This window comes from Drosophila simulans, chromosome X, assembly GCF_016746395.2.
Source record: "Drosophila simulans strain w501 chromosome X, Prin_Dsim_3.1, whole genome shotgun sequence".
NCBI classification, from domain to species: Eukaryota; Metazoa; Arthropoda; class Insecta; order Diptera; family Drosophilidae; genus Drosophila; species Drosophila simulans.
The window spans coordinates 14,170,612-14,193,960 of NC_052525.2; the positions used below are offsets into that span (position 1 = coordinate 14,170,612).

The 23,349-nt window shown below is 41.7% G+C and overlaps 1 protein-coding gene across 1 annotated transcript in view; it reads right to left on the reverse strand.

The window, feature by feature from the left end:
• Positions 1-15,445, reverse strand: part of LOC6725954 (netrin-B) — a 62,336-nt gene extending 46,891 nt beyond the window's left edge. The window contains exons 1-2 of the mRNA XM_016172585.2: positions 14,676-15,445; positions 12,613-14,099 (exon numbers count right to left, since the gene is read on the reverse strand). Coding sequence (XP_016039306.1) covers positions 12,613-14,099; positions 14,676-14,677 — 1,489 coding nt within the window. The 5' untranslated portion in view covers positions 14,678-15,445. The remainder of the gene's footprint in view (positions 1-12,612; positions 14,100-14,675) is intronic.
• Positions 15,446-23,349: the final 7,904 nt, after the last annotated feature.

The following is a 23,349-nucleotide window of genomic DNA, read 5'->3' on the forward strand; positions in this document are numbered from 1 at the left end:
ATCATCATCATCCGGTGTGTCCAATGAGTGGGAAATGTAAACGAATTTATGCATCAATTGCCAATATGAATTTGAGAAGGGCGATATTGAGTTCCGCGATTCAATAAGCTATCTGATTGGGGAAACTAAACGGAATCGGGTCAGGATTGCCCATCGGTATCATGCTATTCTTAAAGCTTTAAAATTGTAAAAACCATCTCCACATGCTAGTAATTAGATTTAACCAGTGGTTTATCACTTTGCGAAACGACTGTTTTTGGTTTTCCTGCACTAATACAATTTGATAGTAATTAATTGAGTTGGATTTGGATGAAACCGCATCAACCAGCTTTTAAAAAACCGTAAAATCCATTTGATTCCTCCGTTTTCACACGCGTGTTAAATGGCCAATGAAAGTTAACACGGCGTATCAATTGTTCCCTTAGTTTGGAAAAAAAAAATCACACACACACAGGAGTCAGGTGATTAATGGGCGATATTAAGCGAAAGTTGAGGGAATCGTTCGTTAGAATGTTTCGCTCGCTTAATGGGTTAAATCGTAAAAAATCACTCATACGCCATGTGCGCCGTTGAAAAATGCAGGCACTTAAGTGCAACGAAATCAATCAAAATCATTCGTGCGCAGCTTAAAAATGCATTCGATTTAATTATCGCGTATAAATTTCCTTACTCCTGCTTTCGATTCCACCCCCGATTTCGATTATTCGAATATATGATATATAAATATACATATATATAGCCCGATCCATCCGATTCCATCCAATCAGCAGCAGCCGACGATTCTTGTTAATTGTGCGGCTTTTTGTGGCAGCGGCATCGAAATGAAAATGAATAGGCATTCGAATGCACGAGTGCCAGAGTGAGTATTCGAGTATTTGCGATTGTTTAACGACTTTAATGCCATCGAGCCAAACAATGGCACCCAAAAATGAACAAATTCCGCCCATTGTACAAAAAAGTATTATGAATAGGGAGAGATATTATTATTATTATATTATTCCCTATTAATATGCGAATGTCTCTCAATTTTATTGCCTAATTATATTGGTTCAATCAGCTTGGAATGATGCTATGCATTTTTTCCCAATTAAATATTTTTACCAACTGCCAAAAAAAAAAATGTAATTACGAAAATTTATTCCTAGTCACGTTTTTGGCATTGTGGCTTTTTGATTTCCTCCTCTCCGTTTCGAAATTTTGTGTTGAAAATGTTGACAATTAACGATATAAATTGCCTACTCGCCGCATCCAGAATGCATTCTGAATGTTTTCATTTGAATGAAATGTTTTTAAACTATCACCTCTTCACCATTTTAGTTATGCTAATAATAACTTTATGCTTGTGTGTTTGTGGCACATGAACAACAAATTATACATGCAACATTTTAATGAAGTCAAAAATATGTGAGATTTTATTAGCGCATTTTATTGTTTTTTGTCTGAGTGCGTTTATATTTGTTAAAGTGGGTGGTGGCTTTTCCCATCCAAAAATGTTTGCGTGTGTGGGTAAATTTTCTTTTTGTTCGGCTGCCTTTTACGGCCATAAATAATGCGTAATGAACCACAGGGACTGGAGTGAAAACTAAATCACTTTGTTAAGCTGTTTCCAAACGTTTTTGCCAATTTTCCAAGAGTACCCTATAATTTTGGACATTACATTGTGTCTATTGGTTGCATATCAAATGCATTAATATTACAAACTTAATGAAATTAAGTTCAGTATATTTTGAATGAAGTATACAATGAAGTTATTATTCAAATCAAATAGGAATGAATAGTTATGCAATCGATGGTATTTATTGGCTACAGGGTAAACTCATTCGCCAACAACTTTGCAGCACTCGACTTTTACACATTTCATGTAAAATGTTGAGCACTTTTGTGTGTGCAGACGGGGGGTTTTTCCTTTTTTTTTTTTAATTAGCCTGCATTTTATTGCAACGCTCGGTGGGCTTACCACCTCATTAGGGCCCTGGTGCCACAACAATACATCATTTAAGCCTTCATTAGTTTATCGCCCACTGGCAACTGTTGGGTCGAAAGTTATTAGCGACAGTTTAAAATTAAATTGGCCTGAAATTTTCTTTTATTTTCCCCGTTTGTATAACTTTTTTCTCTGCTGTCCTATCGATATGCTGGCGTTGTTGTTCCTCGCTTGTTAGCATATTCATTTGAAAGTTAATGAAGTCGTCAATTAATTTTCCATTGTTTGAGCTGCCGCTGGGCAATGACAAATAATTCAATATTAATATGCCGTTGCCGGGATAGTCTGGCCATGTGAAATGGAATGGGCAATCGAATGGGAAAATTTAAATTATCCTCAGCTGAAGAGCTTAAAGTTTGGCAGTCTGTGTTTTAATTTCCTTGGACCTAATTATGATTTATCATCGATGCGAGAGATATTTACATGCAAAGGGTAAACTTCACAAAAGCTAACATGAATTGCGTGAAATGAATATTCTTGTTATCATAAAATTGAGAGTTTGAAAACAAATACGACAAATTCATAAAGCGAGAACCACACAAACGTTCCATAGGTATAATATATCACTACAATACTGACCATGAAAAACTCGATGAAATGGGAACATGCAATCAGGCATCCACAAATCTAAGTGGAGCTCAACCGCAAAGTAATTCCAATGGATCGTCGGATGCATTCCTCATTAAATTGGAGTCTGTATGAAAGCGCACACCCACCGATGTGTGTATGTATATAGAATCTGTGTAGATACAGCCACACACATGCAGGCTTGCCCCTTTGGAGTCCCCACGCCATTCATGCATCTTCGATGCATAAAAACCACGCAATTTGCTACACTTTTAACACTTGCACGGCTCAATGAAGTGCAACGAGACGCACTCAACTAACCACCCCAGTCCGAGGCACCACCGACGCCCCTGGACGATCCACAAGCCCCCCCTTTTATCCCGAGGACCCAGAAGTCAAAGCAAAAGGCCCCAGAGAGTACGGAAATGGAGAAAACAAAAAAAATACACCAGAATGCACTGTGAACACAGCGAGGGGCAAAGAAATGGAATCTGAAATGCTTTTGCAGGCAAAAGGGATTCAAACTAACCGAAGGCCGCATGATTCTGCGGTTTGTCACCGCCACCCGCCCGTGGCAGAGCACCTCCCCCTACCCCACCACCAGCACCAGCTATGGTCAGTGTAATCGAATCTCTGGACTGCGCGTCCCCTTTTATGCCCCTTGTGTCCATCCCCCCCAATACACTTTTCTACGCCCCTGCTCTTTGGGATGGCTTTTATTTGCCTGGCTTTTCATTTGGCAGTCAATGCTACGCTTTCGCGCTTTTCAACGCTAACGACTACGTGCCACAGTTTTAACTGCCTTTTACCAAGACCCCTCTTTAATACAATCAGCCCACTGCCCCACCGCCTCTGCGCTTTTGAATGAGCCTGCTTTAGCTAGCGGCCCACGTGCAAATACCAAAATTGGTCTTCCATTACACGCGAAATCCAGCAAGGTTACACAAGCTGGGATTCTAAAGGGAAACAAATTCAAAAAGCATCCGAAAAAGGCAACATTACATTGTGCAATGTGGAAAATGTATGATCTGAACTGGAAAACGAATTCAAATGGCAAGTAATTAACACTTGAATGCAGTGAAGCCTCGACAGACAGGCAACAAATCGCTGCAACTTATTAAGAGCTCACTCCACGCCATTCCATTCCCAATTCCCATCTGGTAAAAAAAACCATCCGAATGCTTTGAAATTAATTTAGGTGCGTGTGTTGGGACTCCCCGATGGGTTTGCCTCACACCCGATCGAATTATGGGTCTAGAGGTGCTACGACCATGCCAGTTTTCCACTAACAAGCCAGCATATATTTATGCGTTTTTCTCAGTTTCCGCACTTGTACTTTCCCACTGGATTCGGTTGGTTGAAACTTTACGAGGTTTGTGGCAAGTGAATATTTTCCTTCAATTGAATGTTTGATTTTCAAGTATATCAGCACATATCAAACCCTTTTTATTCCAGTACTTTGATTCGAAAAGCATCTCATTAAGTATTTAATTTAAAATCAAATTAATATTTCACACTATTCACTTCAATCTAATCACATTCCTATTCAACTCACGATTCACTCTAGCTTGCGACATTTCAAAGTGGGGCATTTGAATGTTGGGTACAAATTTTTGGCCTGTAATAGCTGCCCCCCAACTATTATATCCCCTTCTGAAGCCACAAAACCCATCTTACACTCGGCACCATATAATTTTCTCCATTAACACACACTCTCAAAGGGGCCACACTCACACTCACACACACACACACATGGCACGACAAAATGCTTTAATAGTTTTTCCGTGCCTTTAATTTATGTGAATTTTCAAGGTAGCTAACGAGGTGGTGAGCCGGGCAGATTTTCTGGTGTTTTTCGTGGAGGGGGGTTGGAGAAGTTGTAAACGAGCCTGCGACAACGCCATTCGATTTGTCAACCCCCCACCATTCTGGAATCCCCCTCATCCGTTGCCCATTTCTCCCCCGAATTCATTTAGATTGCTATGAAAATTGCTTTTAAATTAAGTTCTGTGTGGCTGCAATGGCGGCTTCTGGGAAATAAAACCGACAACTAACTAACCAAACATTATTTCTGTTTGGTTCCTTTTGGCACACGGAGAAAAAAAATAGGCAGTGCCTATTGAACGTTAAATATATATAATATATCATAGAAATTATTTCACAACCTTAGCTTATTTATACTATTTATTTCCATGCTTGAAATTCTATAAATTTCCCAGAAATAAGCTGAGTGTATCCCCCATTTCCCCATTTCGCTAAGTGTATGTAATCGCAGTTGTTTGTTGGTTGTTTTAACGTTGTTCGTGTTGTTTTTGGATCGGGTGCGGCGTAAAACAAAGCATTTGGCAATTAAAATACCGCCGGACGGCGGCTTTTCACAGGTGAGCAGGCCACAGGTGGGCAGAATTGGGCGGGCAGTAGTATCAGTATTTTCCTAGAGTTTTCCGAATGCTGCACAAAGCCGCAGAATCAGAAGAAGAAGAACAGGAAGGTCGAAGGGAGTGCAGGCCGAGAAATTGCATTTTCATTGAGTCAATTGAGCAAGTGAGCAACTGAGATATTGAGCGGCTGCAGCCGAAACAAACCCGCAAATGCCACAAGAAAATGGGGGAAAAGCGTCGGAAAAGCGTTGGCAAAGCAGAGGCAACATAGCAGCATAAGTCAACACTAATTGCAATTTGCAGCTAAACACGGACGGGGCTTAGAGAAAAAAATGTTGCGGTGGAATGGTGAAATAGAGGCATGTATCTATAGGATACATGACATAAATAAAAGAGGATTCCCGGCAAAGATAGCGCAGTTTGAAATGCACAAACAGAAAAGATACTTTTTCTGTTTTTCGAACAAAAAGAGTGGGGGGGTTTAGTGTAGATATGTCTAAATGAGTGAGTTTAACACATGCGGATAGAGAATGGGAAATAGGTTTTATTTAGTGCAAAGTAGTGCAAAGTAATCATTTATTTATATATGTAGAAGTTAATGTGAATCAGGAATTTTTTATAATTTTTATACATTTAATTAAGTTGCATTATTTTTTCTTTAAGTGCATCTGGTTGTGTGGGTGAGAAGTAGACACGTTGGAAAATTCAATTTGCACAGTTCAATGCAAATGAAAAGAATTGACACACGAGGAATTCAAAGCAAAAGAAGCTGAAGATGTGAATAGTAGAGCTCTCGAATAATTAGTGAATAATAATGAATGGCAGTGCACAAATGTGAACTTGCAACTTCAACTGCACTGCAAACTCAATGAACTTGAGGGCAGTAAAAAAAAAACATAGAAGTCGTGTTTGTGGCCCAGGGTCATAGTGTAATTAGAGTTGTGGAATGATTTTTAAAGTACCCATGCGTGTGAATCATTCGCTGTAATTTGTAGCATTATTACTAACCCATTTAAGCGTGAGTATCTCGAGAGTGCTGCATTCAATAAGTGCACAACGGAATTATCTTCAAAAATTGAATTCTCCAACTCTGTGGCAACGAAATGCAGTTTATCTTGTCGCTTTACCATGTTGCCAGTGGGAAAACCTCGGAAAAGTGAAAACAAAAGCAAAGCACAGTGAAAACAATGCGGGAAAACAAGGAAAATAAGTGTACATACATATATATGTATACTACTTCTTGGCCGTTTTTGGGGTTTTTGGACCACGATTCTGGAAGGACCAAAACCCAGCAGCACAGGGTAAACAATATGAAAGCAAACAAAACTAAGGGGAAATGGCAAAGGAAAACAAAGCAGCAGCAGCACATACAGCCAAAACAAAAAACCCAAGTAAATTTCTCTATTTTCGGAGTGAAAAGCGCACAAATTAATTGAAATATGCTTCTGTCGTTGGCAACAGCAGCAAATAAGTGGATGGTTGGGGGAAAACCAGAGGTACACAGCTTGCTTGGAAATCTCAGGGTGAATTTAATGAATTTAATCAATTCCATTGTATTAATCATTACACATTTTCTTTTTCACTGATTTACAAATCCAATATTGATTTGATTCAAAATCGCTTAATTCCAAATCCATTTGATTGATTGCATTTGGTGTGACTCCTTCCTAAGCGGAAAAGTCGCCTAGCAACCACTGTCTGCATATGCAAATAGACGAAATGCTACTTCAATCGGGCAATAAATTAACAACTAGTACGTCCAAAGAGTATTTCATCGTTTTCTGCCATTCCTGCGGTCAGATACATCAGCAACATCGTCAAAGGCAACACGGCAGCGAAGCATTTTGGCCAGTTTGTTTGATATCATAAATTACAATTTAAATTTTATAACGAAAACTAATTGGAGCGATGACGACAGACCCAAAAAGCTCTTTGAAGTGCTCGGTTGTGGCCCAGAGCGGCGGATGATGATGGTCGATAGGATAGGTATTTCGGTCTCTTAACCACAAAAAGCAGCCAAAGCAGACAAAACAGCTGCAACAGCTGCTGCTTCTGGCCAAAAGAGTCATAAAAACACGACTTGATGCGGTCAATCACATCCACTACCAATTTTTGTATAATTCCACACCTCCACATGGAAAACCCAAGAACGAAGAACGAATCGCGTGGGCGGTGGGTTTATAGCGCTAACTTAAGCCGCTTGCTGTCCAAAAAACCACAAAAATAAAATAAAAGCCAGTGAGTTGGCCATAAGGCGTTCACACTGAGGCAAATCAAATCTAGATTCTAGATTCCAGAATCCAGAAATAACCATTTGCCATTTTAAAGTTATCTGCTTTTGGTTGGCCATAGATCGGATGATAGTGTACTTTGGAAACTTGTTCTATATAACCATCGCCATTAAAGCTCAATCTGCATTTGGTTGCTTTGGGAATTTTATAGTAAAAGATACAAAACCAGTACGATTTGAAGAGAATAGAATGCGTGCCATTCGTATTGTCAGTTTGCCTGGGCATAATTAGTTTTAAGAACTATTCTAATCGTTTCTAAATGTTGCACTATTTCTTAGAATAAGTAGGTTTAGTAATATTCCACAGATCCCTGTTTTTCTCAGTGGTGAAGCCCCATTTTTCGACAAAATGAATGCGCCGAAAGTTTAACGTAAGACAAGTAGCTTTGTTTATATATTTGTGTGCGTGTGTTTGTAGCTGCAGTAGGAGGCGGCTTTTAAGGGGGCGTGGCAACTACCGACACGCTGCATTGTTTTTTTTTTGTCGGCGCCAAATGCTTGCGCAAATTAAAAAGTAATTGCTTGAGAAAAAGTCAGAAACAGAAAATATGCAACAAACAGCGGCAGCATCAGTGGAAGAAGAAGAAGAACAAGACGACGGCAACGACAACGAAGGAATGTGGCGTTGATGGCATCCAGGGGGAAAATCGAGTGGCTGAGAATGATGGGGCAAGCGGAGGTGGCTGGTGGCTCACAGTTTGGTGTAGTTGAAAGGTTTCAAGTTGCCAGCCAAAATGCCAAAAAGTCATCAACTTATCGTTGTTGGCTCGGTTAAGGGCGAAGGTCGAAGGTCTAATGGCAAGGGCAATACGCAATGGATGTTTCGCCAAAACAATACAAGTAGAATGCAATATAAGTGCTGGCTTTTTCAGCGGCAATCCCGGAGAGAAACGCGCTCGGGGGAGCAATTAAATAGAAGTAAAAGTGATGAATCAAACACTGGCACTGGGCGAAAAGGAATTAGAGTGCTGGCGAAGCCATTAGTCCGGAAATGGTTGGACAGTTGGGCAAATGGAATGAGGTGGTGGAACTGCAAGGATCTGCGGCAATTCCCCGAGGATAAGCCAGAGTACAGCATGCTGCTCCCCAGTAAACTCAATCTCAATCTCAATACCCGCTAGTTCAGAAGTACTTTCCTGTTACCTTCATACAAAATGATTATCGAAATAAAAAGAACTATCCGCAGATGACACTGATCTGAATGGAAAATGCCCCTTTTTTTTAGCAAAAAGTATAGTTGCTTTCAATTATATTGCATATCCTTTAAAATCGCTCGTCTTTTGTGCGTTCAATTTGCACGAGTGTCCTTTCAACATGCTCTCCGTCTCCATTAGACGAGTCCTTTTTGGTGCGCTCCACCGAGCACATAGTTTTTTATTCCCCAAATAAAATGAACACTCAAAAGCATTTCCACATGGCAAACAAAGGATGTAATTCAGCCTTATTAGGATTCCCAGAGCGAATTTCTTAAATTCCAGCCATTCAGCAGTGCAAATCACATCCACATAACCCGACCCCTCGCATGCAAATTAAGTACAGTCGCCGAGTTTTGCCACTACACAAAGGACACTCATTATGCACTTCCATGTTCTGTTTTTTTTTTTTTTTTAATTTTTTGCACGACTCCTTTTAAATAGCTAACTTTTATTTTTTTTTTTCTGGCTGCCACACACTTTAAGGCATCCGCCCAACCATAAAAAAAGAAATACGGTAGGCAAAAAACAAAGCAATCGCAGCAAGCGAAATGGAAGCTGCCAGCATTTTATCACATTGACACGCCACGCCCACTCTGCCCCCTGAAGAGGCAGATATGAGGGGGGGTGTGGCACAGAGCCGCAGTGTTGCGGTTATGCAATAAAATGTTGCATTTTGCTTTCGGTTTGCCAAACGCCTCGGCCAGAATAACCCAGAATGCAGGATGCTGCTGCGTGCTGCATATGTATGTGCAACAACTTAACTGCCAACCGCTAGGTAACTCTTACTATTGCTGCTACTGTTCGCTACAACTGTTTCTTCTGCACTGCAAGAAATGGTTACACGGTCTTTTAGTTTATGCATACAAATACTAGTTAATACATAAGAAGCATAGTACATTAGCGTGATTGACTGCTAGCTAGTATTTTTTCGAAGTGCATTAGTGCCTTTGCAACTTAAGCTGGGGCAATTTGTTGCAAGTCAGTTGTGGGTGCCAGGGATTCCGAGTGAGCTCGTGGCTCCGTTTACACCTCTTCCCCCCCGGACACGTTAAATGCGCACAGCTGCCGGGATTACCAGGCGGAATTTGCAAATGTAAACGCAGCGAATTAGTCGCGCCCCGAACACACCGAACAGCCCTCGGAAAAGGGAAAAACATGAACAACACCCTCACTTCGCCATTCAGGACACACTCACACTCATACACTCACCCCTGAGGGCGAATAGTAAACATATGAAAATCACACACAAATAAATGTAATAAACAATGCAGCATCTCTCATCTCGATGAGGGTGGAGCGGGTCCGGTCCAGTCCAGTCAAAAATGCTAAGGTCAGGGGACACAGCCGAATCGGATGCCCCTTGGCTTCCTGGTTCTCCATGGCATCGATTGCAGCCTGCCAAAAAATTAACAGATGTCTCGCATTAGATGCGCTTCACTCGACCCCAGAGACCCGCGAGCGGCGAGCCAATGAGGCGCTTTAAGCCACAGTGGGCCACAGGTTGCCATTAAATGCAGAAAAAATTAAATTAATTAAAATGAAAGACACAAAATAATTAAATGAAATAAAGAAGGATTTGAACATGTAGAATGCCTATAAAAAGTTCAATATTATTCCTTTATCGTGTACAAAGTTTTGAAAGCTGTTCTAGCAAAATTTGAGTGAGTTTGAAATCTCTTACAATATTATAAATATTTAAATTTAAGCTGCAAAAAATCAGTTTCCAGCCACTGTGCACTGCGACCACTGCGGGTTAACCATGGAATGGAATTGGTAGCAATTTTTGGGCAAACGGAATCGAGACAAATCGCCAACGAATAAAGCAAATCGGAATAAAGCATTTTGGGCAAAGTGGAGTGGAAGTGGAAGTGGGGAACGGGGAAGCGCGAGATAAGCTGCCACACGGCAGCAGGTAGAAAAATGTTTGTGTTTGTACTTCCATTTCCTTGTTCAATGTTTACTCTATCCGCTGGATACCATATTTTGTCGCACGACTTAGTTTCCTCAAGAGGAGGGTAATTCAAGATTACCCTATAATTATAAACAACAAATTTTCAGCGAAATATGATATGCCGCCCGCAAAGCACACATTTCATTTATAATGTTAGTTTTATTCATTTATTTGTGCTTAATTTTTGAAATATTTAAAACTCTCTTAAATATAAAGTGAGTAGTATAACGTTTTCGGTGTCGCAAGCAAATCTTTTTTTCTTGTTATGCATATTGTTTGCCGCGCGATATTCGCTGTGTTCGTAAATCTTTGTGGATATTTGGAGCCGACTGATTCTCCAGTAGCCAAGTGGTCAGCTGGAGGAGATTGTGGAGTGGGGCGCTAGACAGATGGGCTGGGTGGGTAAATGGGACAGAATAGGAACAAGGACAGCCGGCGGCTGGAATTTCGCCCAGACATAAATATTTTTTATCACTTTCCGAGCGCTCCATCTTTCCAGCAATCCTTGTCCTTGTGCCCCCGCGCTGTTTATTTCGTTGCATTTGTAATGAAGTCCGGACTCGGGATTCCGGCGGAGACTAATTCAAATTTAAGCCATAGAAAATTAATTTTTTGGCTACCATCACAGCCCCATCCCATCCCATCCCGTATTCCATCCAGCCAAAAATGCTTCGCGGTGGTTGCAAACGCTGATGGAAGAGCACGGAAAAGTAGACGGACAACTTTCGGCTTATTCAGCTTAGTAAGCTTCAAGGTCGATTAAGGGCCGTTGGCCATGGGTTAAAGAGTTTAGGGAAATTTTCTGGCCGGGATCTGGGGCGCTTTGTTCATGGAGATTTACCGACATTAGTTGGGAATCCCCAGACTAGAGTACCAAGCACTCGAATCTAATTTAAATATATGAAACTCTCAATTGTTTACATTCTGAGTAGTAGGGGTTTCTGCTAAATGATAGAAAATAGCCCACTCCTAGTTAGTAGCTAGCAAATAACTAATACCTAGTAATTCCCTTTATTTTCCTTCTTCAAGCTAATCCTTTCCGCTTCAACTCGTTGGCCATTTCCAGCGGCAATTGTCATGGGATTTTCCTTTTTTCTTTCTTTTTGCCATAAGCCATAAATTAGTGCCGACCGACGTTCCGTTGAGTCTTTAAGCTGACCTTCGACCCCGCTCTCCATCAACTTTGCACCACCCACTTTTGGGCTGGTCCACTCCCCCAACTTGGTTGGCTTTTGATTAATTCTGGATGAGGACAACAACGTGGACGTCAATGGTCCACGGAAAAGTTAATCGCTAGTAATTTATGGCCCTCCAAGGAGGCGTCTAGTTGGGCGTGGCAGTAAAGGTAAGGCGATCTGAAAGTAGTGCTAATACCGAATGGGGAACATCGCATGGGATAATGATGACGATGATGGTCGATGGGCGCTGGCCAAAGCAGATAGAAATCCCGATATGTTTGGGTCACATTCCCAGTGCCAACTGAGTGGTATGTACATACATATGTGTGGACAATCGTGCCGACATTCCAAGTAAAATAAAATCGAATAAAACACCAAAAATGCAAAAGGAGAAGAATGTGGATGGCAATTGGTGGGAGCTGTGGAGGCGATGGCATCGATGGCGATTGCCAGTGCAAGGCTAAAGTACTCAAGTGCAATGCGAAACTGGAGTGATGATGAAAGGATGAGCATAGGGCACTGGCACAAGCACAATCGCAATCACACAATGCTCGCAATTGAAAACGCCACTCGAATCGCCGTCCCCAACTTTCCAGCCATCCTCCTCCACCGCATGCTCCATCTCCTCCTGCAAATGCACTCAATCGCACCAATGTCCAATTCCGAGACCAGTGTGAGTGACCATGAAAAGACCTCTGCTCTTGACCAAGGGCAGCTCCAAAGATCAATATCAATGGCACTGAGGCAGTTCCACAATTCGGTTTCAATGAAAGTATATGTGCTACTCAATCAATTCATGCTTTATCATCGGCATAGTCGAGATCCCCATAAATTTGCTATTCAAAATGTGTTGCATTTAAATATGTTATATATATACTTCTTGAACTATTGAAAAGTACAAGTTTCAGATAACACTATCTCACATTTCTACATTTTCCCCTGCCCATTAAAATGAGATATATGTTGGGAGTAAGATAAGTCTAATATTCACTTCTGTAGAATCCGCTGGGATTCAGTGAGATTCTTATGAATATAGTTATAATATCTATTTGGATAAGTACTCACTTTTGCACTCGTTGGCATCGTTGTCGGTGGCCCTGCCCCAGGGTCTGTCGAAGTAAAAGGGTTTGCAGCGTTCGCATTCCGGTCCGGCGGTGTTGTGCTTGCAGGCGCAGGTCATGGTCAGTTTGGCGCTCATCTGGGTGCTGCGACCAAAGTGGTTGGCCAGCGAGGGGGCGGAGGGCGTGTCCTCGTCCTGGCCATCGTCCTGATCCGATAGGGCCGTTCCTGATCCCGAACTGACGGTGGCCACACACTCGGAGGCGTGACCATTGCACTTGCATCGTCCGCCGACGGCGAAATCCGATACGGCGTAATGCTGCGAAATGGGCAAGGTCACCGCGGAGGCGGCGGCAGAGGGGGCAGCTGTGCTGGGGGGCGTGGCCTTGCTAGGTGGCGTCCCCTTGGGCGGCTGTTGTGGGGGCGTGGTGGCCGCCAGTTTGCTCTGGTAGTGCTTCTCATAGGCGCTGCCCTTGTGCTTGCCCTGCCTCTTAACAACCGATTCACCATCACTGGCATAGTCCAAATGCAGGTGATCGTCATCGAGTTCCAAATGCTTCTTGGGCTCCTCGTACTCATCGTACCCAGCATCGGCACTGTCGTTGTCCTGCAGATTGTAGTCGTACTCATCCTGCTCGCCGTCCAGTTCCAGATCCGCATCATCATCCTCATCCTCCTCGCGACTGCCGCCCATCTCATCGCTAAAGGCATTCGCATTTTTCACCTTCAGCAATTGTGGTGGCAATTCAAGGCGATGGAATACCACTCTTATATCCGTGGCCGTCACCCAATCCTGCAGGACCAGCGAGGAGTCCAGATCATTGGCCGACGGACGACCCTCCAGGGTATTGAAGGCAAATCGCTGGGCAGCGCCGCCCGTATCATGTTGCGAATTGATGCATCTGGCCTCCTGCTCATTAAACTTGGAGATCTTGGCGCGATCCGGTCGTCCATAGAACTTTTGACACTGTGAGCTATAGAACTGGAAGGGTTGCCAGGTCTGTCCAAAATCCGAGCTCTTGAATATGGCCAGCGAATCGGGACGCGGCGAGCGGGGACAAAATGACAGCGATATATAGGTCAGCTCGTACTTCTTGCCCAGCGACAAGGTTAGGGTCACATTATCCGGCGGCGCACTGTCCGGGTCGTGGGGCACATTCACGGCACCCGATCGCCAGCAGGTCACATTACTGGGATTATTTAGATCGGTTAATGCCGCCGGACCGTACCGCTGCTGTTCGCATGAACGACACTCGCCGGCATTCCCGTCGCGCAACAGTTCGCAGTACCGCTCCGGCTGTTGGGCGCCACAAACGCTGGATGCCTGGACGGGATTCCCATAGGCGGCATTCACAAAGCTGGGCAGGCACTTGCGCGGCTTGCCCTCGAAGTAGCAGGGATCGTTGGAGGATATGCCGGCGGCCGAGGATCCGATGGCCAGTGCCAGGATAACGGGCAGGAGCAGGCCCATCCTTGTCCCTGTCGCTCTGACCCTGAATCGGAAAGTGGAAAACTATATAGTCGACGCTGATGGCGACTATCCTTGCCCTATAAGCTTCTCACATTCCCTACTTTTAATCAAAGGACACCTAACGGATAATCTTTTTTAATGCCAAGAACTTATAATTCATAACTCTATTGTACGAATTCCACTAAATATAAAATTAAAGCATATTAAATTTAGTTTATGACTCCGAGCAAACAAAAATTCCTTAAAATTTTGTACATTACAACACTTAATTTCTTTTTCCTTGAGCACTTTCCTTTTACGTGCTATCAGTATTAAACTCTTAAACACCGTTGAGTTATTCAACAAATTTTAACAATACACGTTTATATAAACCAACATTTTCACTTTATATAAGTCTTAAAAGCAAGTCGGACAAAAAGTAAAGGAACTTGACTTTTTTTAATAACAAGTTGAACTATCCAAAAATATGATTAGGCTCGTATGATGTTGGAAAAATTTGTAAAATCCCTTCCTGTTTTCATTTTAATTGAATTTAATCTTTAATTATGAATTGGAAATATTCGAAGCTTATGGGGGATCGTTTGCGGCTTTTACGTACATTGGCTCGAATGCAAAATACCTCGTACTCTTTATCTCTTGCACTGTTTCTTCAATTGTTTATCAGAGGATAATGTGTATATATTGCTGTCTCGGTCACACACTCGCGAGGATCGATTCGCGTCGGGGTCACCAAACAAACAAGCAACAAAAACAAGACACGGCGACGTCACTCGCGGCGTCACTGAGTCTGCCGCAACAGCATGCAACAGCTGCCAATTCTCAGTCTCAGTTTGGCTTCAGTCTATCCGATTCGGTGCGATACGATAATTCGATACGATACTCTAGATTCTACTGAAAAAGTTGGGCAATTCTTCAATCCCAAAGCCGATTCTCCGGGCTGCGTTGCCACTCGGTCAACGGCCAGCGTGTTTCTGTTCGCCGCGGCGACGTCCTCGCGCCAATTGCCCCCAAAAAGGTCCTGCAAAAGTCTCGTTTCCTCTCGTTTGGTTCCGATTCGTTTCGTTTCGATTCTCTCGTCCTGGCGCACTGAATATTCAAAGGAGGCTGGTGCTCCTTCCTTGTCGCACCACTCCCACTCTCGTTCTCTATTTCGCTCACTCTCGCACTCTCAAACAACAGAGTGTAACTGAAAAAAAAAACAACAACAACGAAGGCCCGACGCGCACTTCGGTTGAATTCGATTTCGTACCGCCTCGAAAACGCCTCGGAATCGCTTTGTAATCGCTCGCTTGCGCCGCTCAATGCTGTTCACCTGGCAAACGCTCGGTCGAAACTGTTTGCGTTTGCTTTGCTTTGCTTTTGGTTTGCCGGAGAGAGGGCAACATTTGGTGATGCTGCTTGGCAACATTATTGCTGCCGCAACATTGATGCAGACTGAATGTCACAAAATGATGCTGGAAATTCTGGAAATTACTCTCTTTCTTTTCTCTTTAACTCTTATTCAAAAATATTATCTTCTTATATTCTATTAGTTTATTTTTAATGTGCAATGCATTTCTAGCTTATTCTTAAACAAAAACAATTGTAACCGTTATAAACTTCGATTATTCCAAGATCCAATGTTGCTGGATGCTGGTCGTGTTCCTGGGAGCAGTCTGCAACATTTGTTGCTGGCTCTCTCAGCGAGACTGGCATCATGTTGCTGTCGATTCTCACTGTGTTGATAAGGGACTCAATAAATATGTCAGAAATATGAGATCTATGAACTCTCAATCTAGGAAAGCAGCTTTATCTATCATTTAAATAATTTAATGTTCTTATTTACCATAAATATACTTCTTCTTCGTAATTAACATTCTATTGATACAATTATTTCTCAGCAGACGTATAATTATCCTTCAAAGATATGTTTTTTGATTATAAGATTACTATTTATATATTGAAATACTTAAATTGATACCTACTTTCCCTTTTAAATATTTTGCACACGAAACCTTATGGAAAATAAACCTACCTTACTCGATTTCAGGTCGCACCTTCCTCACAACAAAGACCCCGATCTCAAAACTTCCGCTGTCATGATTCCGTTTCAAAAAACCACTCATTCACAAATGCTAATCGCAGACGGAGGAGATATACATACATATGTACATACTTATACATACGCACATAAGTGCATGTGGGAATAAGAGTCAACTTCAGATGGAGAAGACACTGCGACGCCTGCTCAAGCGCTTCTTTCTTCATTTCGTGGGCTCTTCCTCCTGAAAAAAAAAACGATTCTTAATGCTCGGAGCTTGCCCAGTGGCATGCCCCAGGCAGCGAATTGTAAGAAAAGGGAACGTGCCGGTAGAAATCTTCACCGGTTCCCGAGACACGGCTTCCGTTCGAATGCTCTGGGGTTTCACCCTCTCCCGAAGACACTGAGCAAATCTGCACGACTTCATTGAAGTTGAAGAGTGCATTATAAGATAGCCAAACTATTGACAAACTATCATTTAACAAGGATGTCATTAGTGAATGTAGATTTACTGATTCTTCATGGCTTAAAGCTAAAGTTACCAACAAATTGGTGCGATTTCAAAGGGTAGACAATAATGTTACCCTTTATTTCTGTGTGTGCACTTCCTTTCTGGTTTTGATTTATTGTTTTTGACATATTTCTCGTTCGTCGTCTCTTTGGGGCTCCTATTTCTTCGGCTCACGGGGACGGAATGCCAGGCTTTAATTCGGGTCTGAATTTGGGTTTGCGTTTCAAGTGGATTCGGAGCTAAAAAATCGTTTTTCGTTATGTTTTATTTATAACGGATTTGTTTCTGCCGCCACTTTTGGCTTTCCGTCGTCATTGTTTGTAAATATTTATGCCAAGCCGCACATGTGTGTGTCCCTTACTCAAGACTCCGCCCTTCTTTTTTTTCTTCTCTTTGACCTGCTGCTCGTTTTCCTTTTGCCCCTTTTTGATTTGGGTCCATTTCGCTAATTCCGAAGGCTTGGCCTTAATGGAATTTAAATTTCATTTGATTCCTTGGCTAGAAAACCACAGCGAAATATGGCTGGCTTTTCCCCTATTGCGGAAAACTTTCGGTCGATTTCACTACGCCCGGAGCTCTGGCAGCCAGAAATTTGAACCGCAACTGCAGCTTGAGATCCATGCACTCAGAAAAATTCGTAGTCAAATGAAATAGATCAATATTATATGATGATACATAAACATTAAAAAATCAGAGAAACTTGGTTCAAATAATATCTAAAAATGTGGGCTTTCTTAGTAATATTTATCTGGATTATTTTAATTAATTATGATATTAATACTATATCAATATGATGCCTAAGTTTCTCGCTGTGCACCGAAAAGTGCGAAACGTGTAATTATGACGCCGCCTCGCACTTGGCCAAGCAAAATGCAAATGGTCAGCACCTGATCATTACGATCATTATAGAGCTCTGACTGAGTTGCTCCAGATGAGGCCACTGATGGTCATGATGATGGTCAACGCCTTTCATTTGGGGCGTGGCACTGGCGCGTACGCCTGGCCAAATTTGTCCCACGATCGCGATATTTTCCGGTAACTTTAAACATTTTTCCTCATCAGCAGCGCACTAAAGTGAGAAAATGAAAGGTGAAATGTATAAAAATAACAAGGCTTTTAGTTAATATATGCAATTCAATACGATGTTGTTAAGATACTTACTGTTAGTGTTTATGTTTAGTTTTCAGACCCTTCAATATTTAATATTCATTTATATTAGGTCTATAAAATATAGTTTGCTGCTTAACTTTCATACACCGACCGCAGTTAACGCAGTGCCACAATGGAAATTCGTTTTCAATTAATTTTCCAAAATGGCTCGGCTTACTGCCTCAAAAATGTTTGCTGGAATATTTGTTATTTCTGGTTTTCCTGTTGTTGCGGTTGCTTCTATGTATTTCTAATGAGCCTTTCGGGTGGCCAAACACCCACCTCTTTTCCAGCGTTCGTATTTCGTTTCCATTTTCTTTTTTCTTTTTTTTTCATTTAAATGATTTATTTATTTTTGCAAGCTTTTGGCCTGTCCGCCGCCACACACACATCCCTTAGACCCAGGATTGACTGCTACACTGAGCAAAATGTATTTAATTTATGAAAGTCTTATACCAAAAGCACATTTGTTTATCACTGCATCTAAATAGAGTTTTCAGTTTCAATTGAAAAGCCAACGACAAAGAAAAACACTTTTTTAGTCAAATTAGCAGTCTATCTTTTCACTATTATAAAATCAATAAATATTGTTTATATTTCTTGCTGTGCATCTTCTTGGCCCCACATTGTTGTGGTTTGCCGGAGCTTCTCTGGCTGCTGGTGTTTTGGCTGTAATTGTTGCTGGGAAATTGCTTCTGGCATTTGATTTGTACATCATTTTTAACGAAGCATAAAGTTTTCTATATAAGCGATGTTTCGGTTCAGAAGAACAGGACATGGCAGGACAGACACAGAAGCATCCTTCCTTGTTCGCTGGAGTCCTTGACTCTGCCCCCTTTCCCCATTTCCCCGACGCCCCAGACTCAAGTTAATGAACAAAAAACGTGGCATGCATATGTATGTAGCCATAATAATATTATTATTATTATTATCTCCGCCACCGCTTTTCCAAAAAAAAAATGATTTGCAGTTTCCACTGCACTGCGAGGACCTCTGTTCCTGACAGAATATTAAATAGGCATTTTCGTTCACTGGAAACATTAAATCAACCAATTAGAAAATTACGATGTGCAGAGTGGAAAAATTGAGGAAGCAATTGTGAAAGGGAATTGTAATGATAATTTACATACAATTTGCTGTTTTCTTTTCTAATGGACAAACGTTATTGTTTACCAGTTTTTAAGTAACTATATTTAACTATAAAAAGGTTAATAATAATGCAAGGTTTTACTATTTTAAGCTTTCAAATGACCAATTTTGAAAGTAAATTAAAGCTATATTTCTAGATTATAAACAAGTACATAGAAGGAATAGCACTACATATCTGTACTATTACATATCCAAATGCCCTAAAACCATTTAGTTCCCATCGATCCAGCCAATGGTGCACGGCATTTTGAAACCAAACGAACCGAAGGCGAACAAATTTCAGCGGAAGAATTACACAGATCTTGCGTTTCTGGGAGTTAGGATCCCCAGTTCGTTGGCATCGAGGCATGCCGCCCAGAGGTTTCCGTTCTGCATCTTACCACTCAAGTAGCGCCGACCAAAGCGATGCAGCACTGCACATTGCATCCCATCTCAAGTGCACCTTCCCATCGCCATCACCATCCCCATCACCATCACCAATCATCATCAGCACCATCAGCATTCTCATCTTCCCCGACTTCGACACCGTAGTCGTCGACGTCGTCGTCGTCTTTATCGATGGGAGACTATCGGAAAATCACGTAATGGGCACGTAGGCCAAATATTTACTTAAGCCCAAGTCGTGAGGGGAGGGTCCGGGTTCGAGGCACAGGGGCCACATTAATGCTGTGGTGGCGAACCAATTGACTTCACAAGAGAGCTGTAGCTGTAGCTGGGGCTGGGTTCTGAAGCTGGAGGAGGAGCTGGACCTGGACCGGGAACTGGAGATGGAGTTGGAGTTGGAGATGGTGGTGGGGAGAGGGTACTGGGATCGGGATGGGAGGCGTGAATGAGTAGCCGGCGTACACAATGCCTTTGCCCAGTGATTGTTTGCCTTAATTGCCCACATTTACTGCAGCAACAGGGGTATCAGTTAAAGAAAAAAATATTAATTAACTTTGGTAAATAATTATGCAAAACTATGGCAAAAACGAATGTAATATGCAATCATTAAAAAATACAAGAAAAGGTGGTCAATTAAATTGCAAAACAATACAAATACTTTATAGATATTAACATTATAGTAAATATTTGATTGAATGCAATGCCATGTTTAATCTATTATTAAAGAAACTTATTGAAAAATGTGAGGATGGTAAAATAAAGCACAAAAAAGAGGAAATTAATTTTAAATATTAATGCTATTTAAAAAAGTGTATTAATTTACAAAGATTATATGCATTTATTTTTTACAACCAAAACATGTAGGTAATCTAAAAAAATATGTGGGTCAACTATATTCTTATGTTGAAGTGTGAGATTTAGTTCTTGAATAATATTATTATGTTAGCACATAGCTAATTGTTCAATGATGTCCTAAAAAAATAAACCCAAAACTGCATTTAAAAAACAAATACGTTGTGGCCAACTTTAAAGTATTGCTTTGTAAAACAACTTTAGAAGACACCTTCGCTTTGAGGAATATTCAAATGCGAAAAGTTTCCCTTTGACTCTGTTTTATTTTACTGTAAGTGGCCCCGCAAGTGCAACTTCAAGTTCAACAGTGAACAGTGACTTTCAGATGGCGGGGCGGTGGGTGCAAGGAATGCGGATGGCTCTGAGATTCCCGGTTCGAGTTGACTTTGCATTTCGGGGAACCTAATGGGTGTGGGTCGATACGGGTGGGGGTATTCCTTTGAGGACCACCCGCAGCAAGCGGATTGCGAGCAATTCCATTGATTAGGAGAGTACATACATCAATTTGACGGGGCTAGATCCCGGCTTTCCCAACGAGAATCCTCTTGAGGAAATTACCAGCATACACTGCGAACGCAAAGTCCAACCGAAACAGAACCTTTCCACCCTCAAGTGTGGCAAATATCAAAGTCAAAGAATTGTGAAGTGGCAACACACAAACGGATGTGGAATACGAAAAACAACTGGGCAAATGTGGGCCAGACGAGTGAAGGTGGCAAGTATTTTGCACTAAAAGCGAAACTACTTAGCATTTGCCATCGAATTCAGACTCCAAATGCGAAGTTGCCCAGGCGGAAACGGAAACAGCAAAAGAAACAGAAGCGGAAGGAGCAGAAAGGCGGAAGGGAAAGGGAAAGCGAAAGCCCAGACCGAGGAATGAGGTCAAGAGACAAAATAGGCTTACTGACATGTGTGTGTGTGTGTGTGTGTGATTGTGAGCGAGTGCGACTTTCTCCGCCTGAAATGAATTCCATGTGTGTGTGTGTGTGTTTAGCCACCCTATGCGGGAATTTAATGGTCAAATCCCTTGACTTTCGCCTGCCCAGAAAGTCAATTCTCGAGGTTCTTTAACCTTTGCGCTTCCTGCTGCAGATTTTTACGCCCCATACTCAAAACGGTTGTTTAAGGGGATCTTCAGTTCAGGAGTGGCATGCAACACAACTTATAAAAAAAAATCACATAATTAAGTTTTAATACCAATGTTGCTGTTGGTTTCAGACATCTTCAAAAATAAAACAAATCACATTGATTTAGATTCTTTTATAAATTCGATCAACAGACGAAAAACCAAAGTAATGGGTATGCTGCTGTCGAGGCACATTATCGTTGCTTTCCTGTATACATATGTATATTTATTTTTTTGGAGTACCCTGCGCTTACGCTTAATTAACTCGTTTGATGCCGCTCAAATCCATATGGAGATGCCCATTTGTTTGACCGCCTTTTAGCCTCTGGCTTTGACTTGGCATTTGGATTTGGATTTGGTTTTGGTTTTGGTCTGGTTGGGAACTTGATAAACCGATAGAATTTGTTTGATTTATACGCGGCCAATGGGTGAGCAGGGAAAATGGGGTATTAATTATGGAAAGTGCTCCATTCATTCCCCGAAAACAACACGCTCCGGGACATGTTTAATGAACAGTTTACTGTGAAATTGTCAAGAAAATGCGTGTTTAAGCCAGATTAAATGCAGCTCGCCACTGATTTATGGCCATGTTGCGCCCCACTTCACACTCGAATTCGTTGCGCTGGCATTGTTTACTCCAATTATTTATGGGTCAACGAATCATCTTAAACAAGTCAAGAGAGCGTTCAGCACAAAACAAAAGGCCCCACAAATAGGGCCATATCAAATTTCTGATGCATTACGAGTATTGCAGCAACATGTTGTTAAGTTTGGCTCGCTCGGATATGGCCAACAAGCTGGAAAGGATGGGAATATTGTGGCTTAAATTCGAATTGACGTTGGAATCGCAGGGGGTGGGGAGGTGTATGGGGATTCCAGGTGGGCGTCAGTATCGAAAAAGTAATTAAAGGCCAGCGAGACAACGATGACGATGAGGACGGCGACGATACTAAATGCTGATGCCAGCCGCAGTTAAAACCTGCCCCCGCCCACCTGCCACGCCCACCCGAAAGTCCTGTCAAGTGCAATACGTGCCACGTGCAGTTGCCAAAACAAAAATGCCGGACCAGCAATAATGTGCCGAACGGAAATGGTTTGCATAAAACATGAGCGACTCATAAATACACTATCTTTTTTTTTTTGGAATATCCATGGAATCATAATAATGCTACTTATATTTCTAGATTAAATAGTGTCCAAGCGAACGAGATTTAAAAAGAAATTTTCTAGAATTAATAGTTTACGAGATTTCAATAAATTCTCAGAGTGGATTTGTTTATGTACTAACTAATTATTTTTATGATCAGAATATATCCATTTGAAGATGTTGAATCCTATTTGAAAAATGTTATTTCTTGAATCATCGATGTTCCCATTTTTGAACTGCCACCTACAATATAATAGAAATTCCTGCCTCACGGTAATTATACAGTCAGTTCCGGACTTATCACACAGTTAATGCACTCGCAAGTTGCAATGTCATTGGGGATGCCGCAAAAAGAGCAACAGTAGCCACATACGTACATACACGTACGTAGATACCACATGAGGCAGATACAAAACGCATCCGTTTTGTGCAATGTAATCGACAATTATCAGCGACATGAGCAAACCAATTGTTCAGTGCCGCGTGTCCGCAGTCAGATATCCTTCGTCCTTCGTCCTGCGTCCTTTGTGCAGCGGACTTCTGAATTCCTCGATTTCTGGCATCCTGTTTTACGTGCAGGAAAATGGCGATAGGCTCGCGGCCAGGACTCCATTTAGCCCGCCAACTAGTTCATTTGTGTGTGTAATTGTTTGCCGACGACACTGATTACGGTGCCTAAAAACACTAGTTAACAAAGCAACATAAGTGATTTATAATTCATATTCAAGTGTTTTCGTCATCGACAAGAATTATATGGAATAGTTATAGACATTTATGGCGAATAGGAACAATGCAATTATCGCAAACATTTTACTTCTTCTTGTTTAAAATGCTGAACATTTTATTTTGTCGACTAGTGAATATGTTCATATGCCACGTTATGGTCTTTTGAACTTTGACCTCTCACACACTGCATGTAAAAATCAGTCACCAC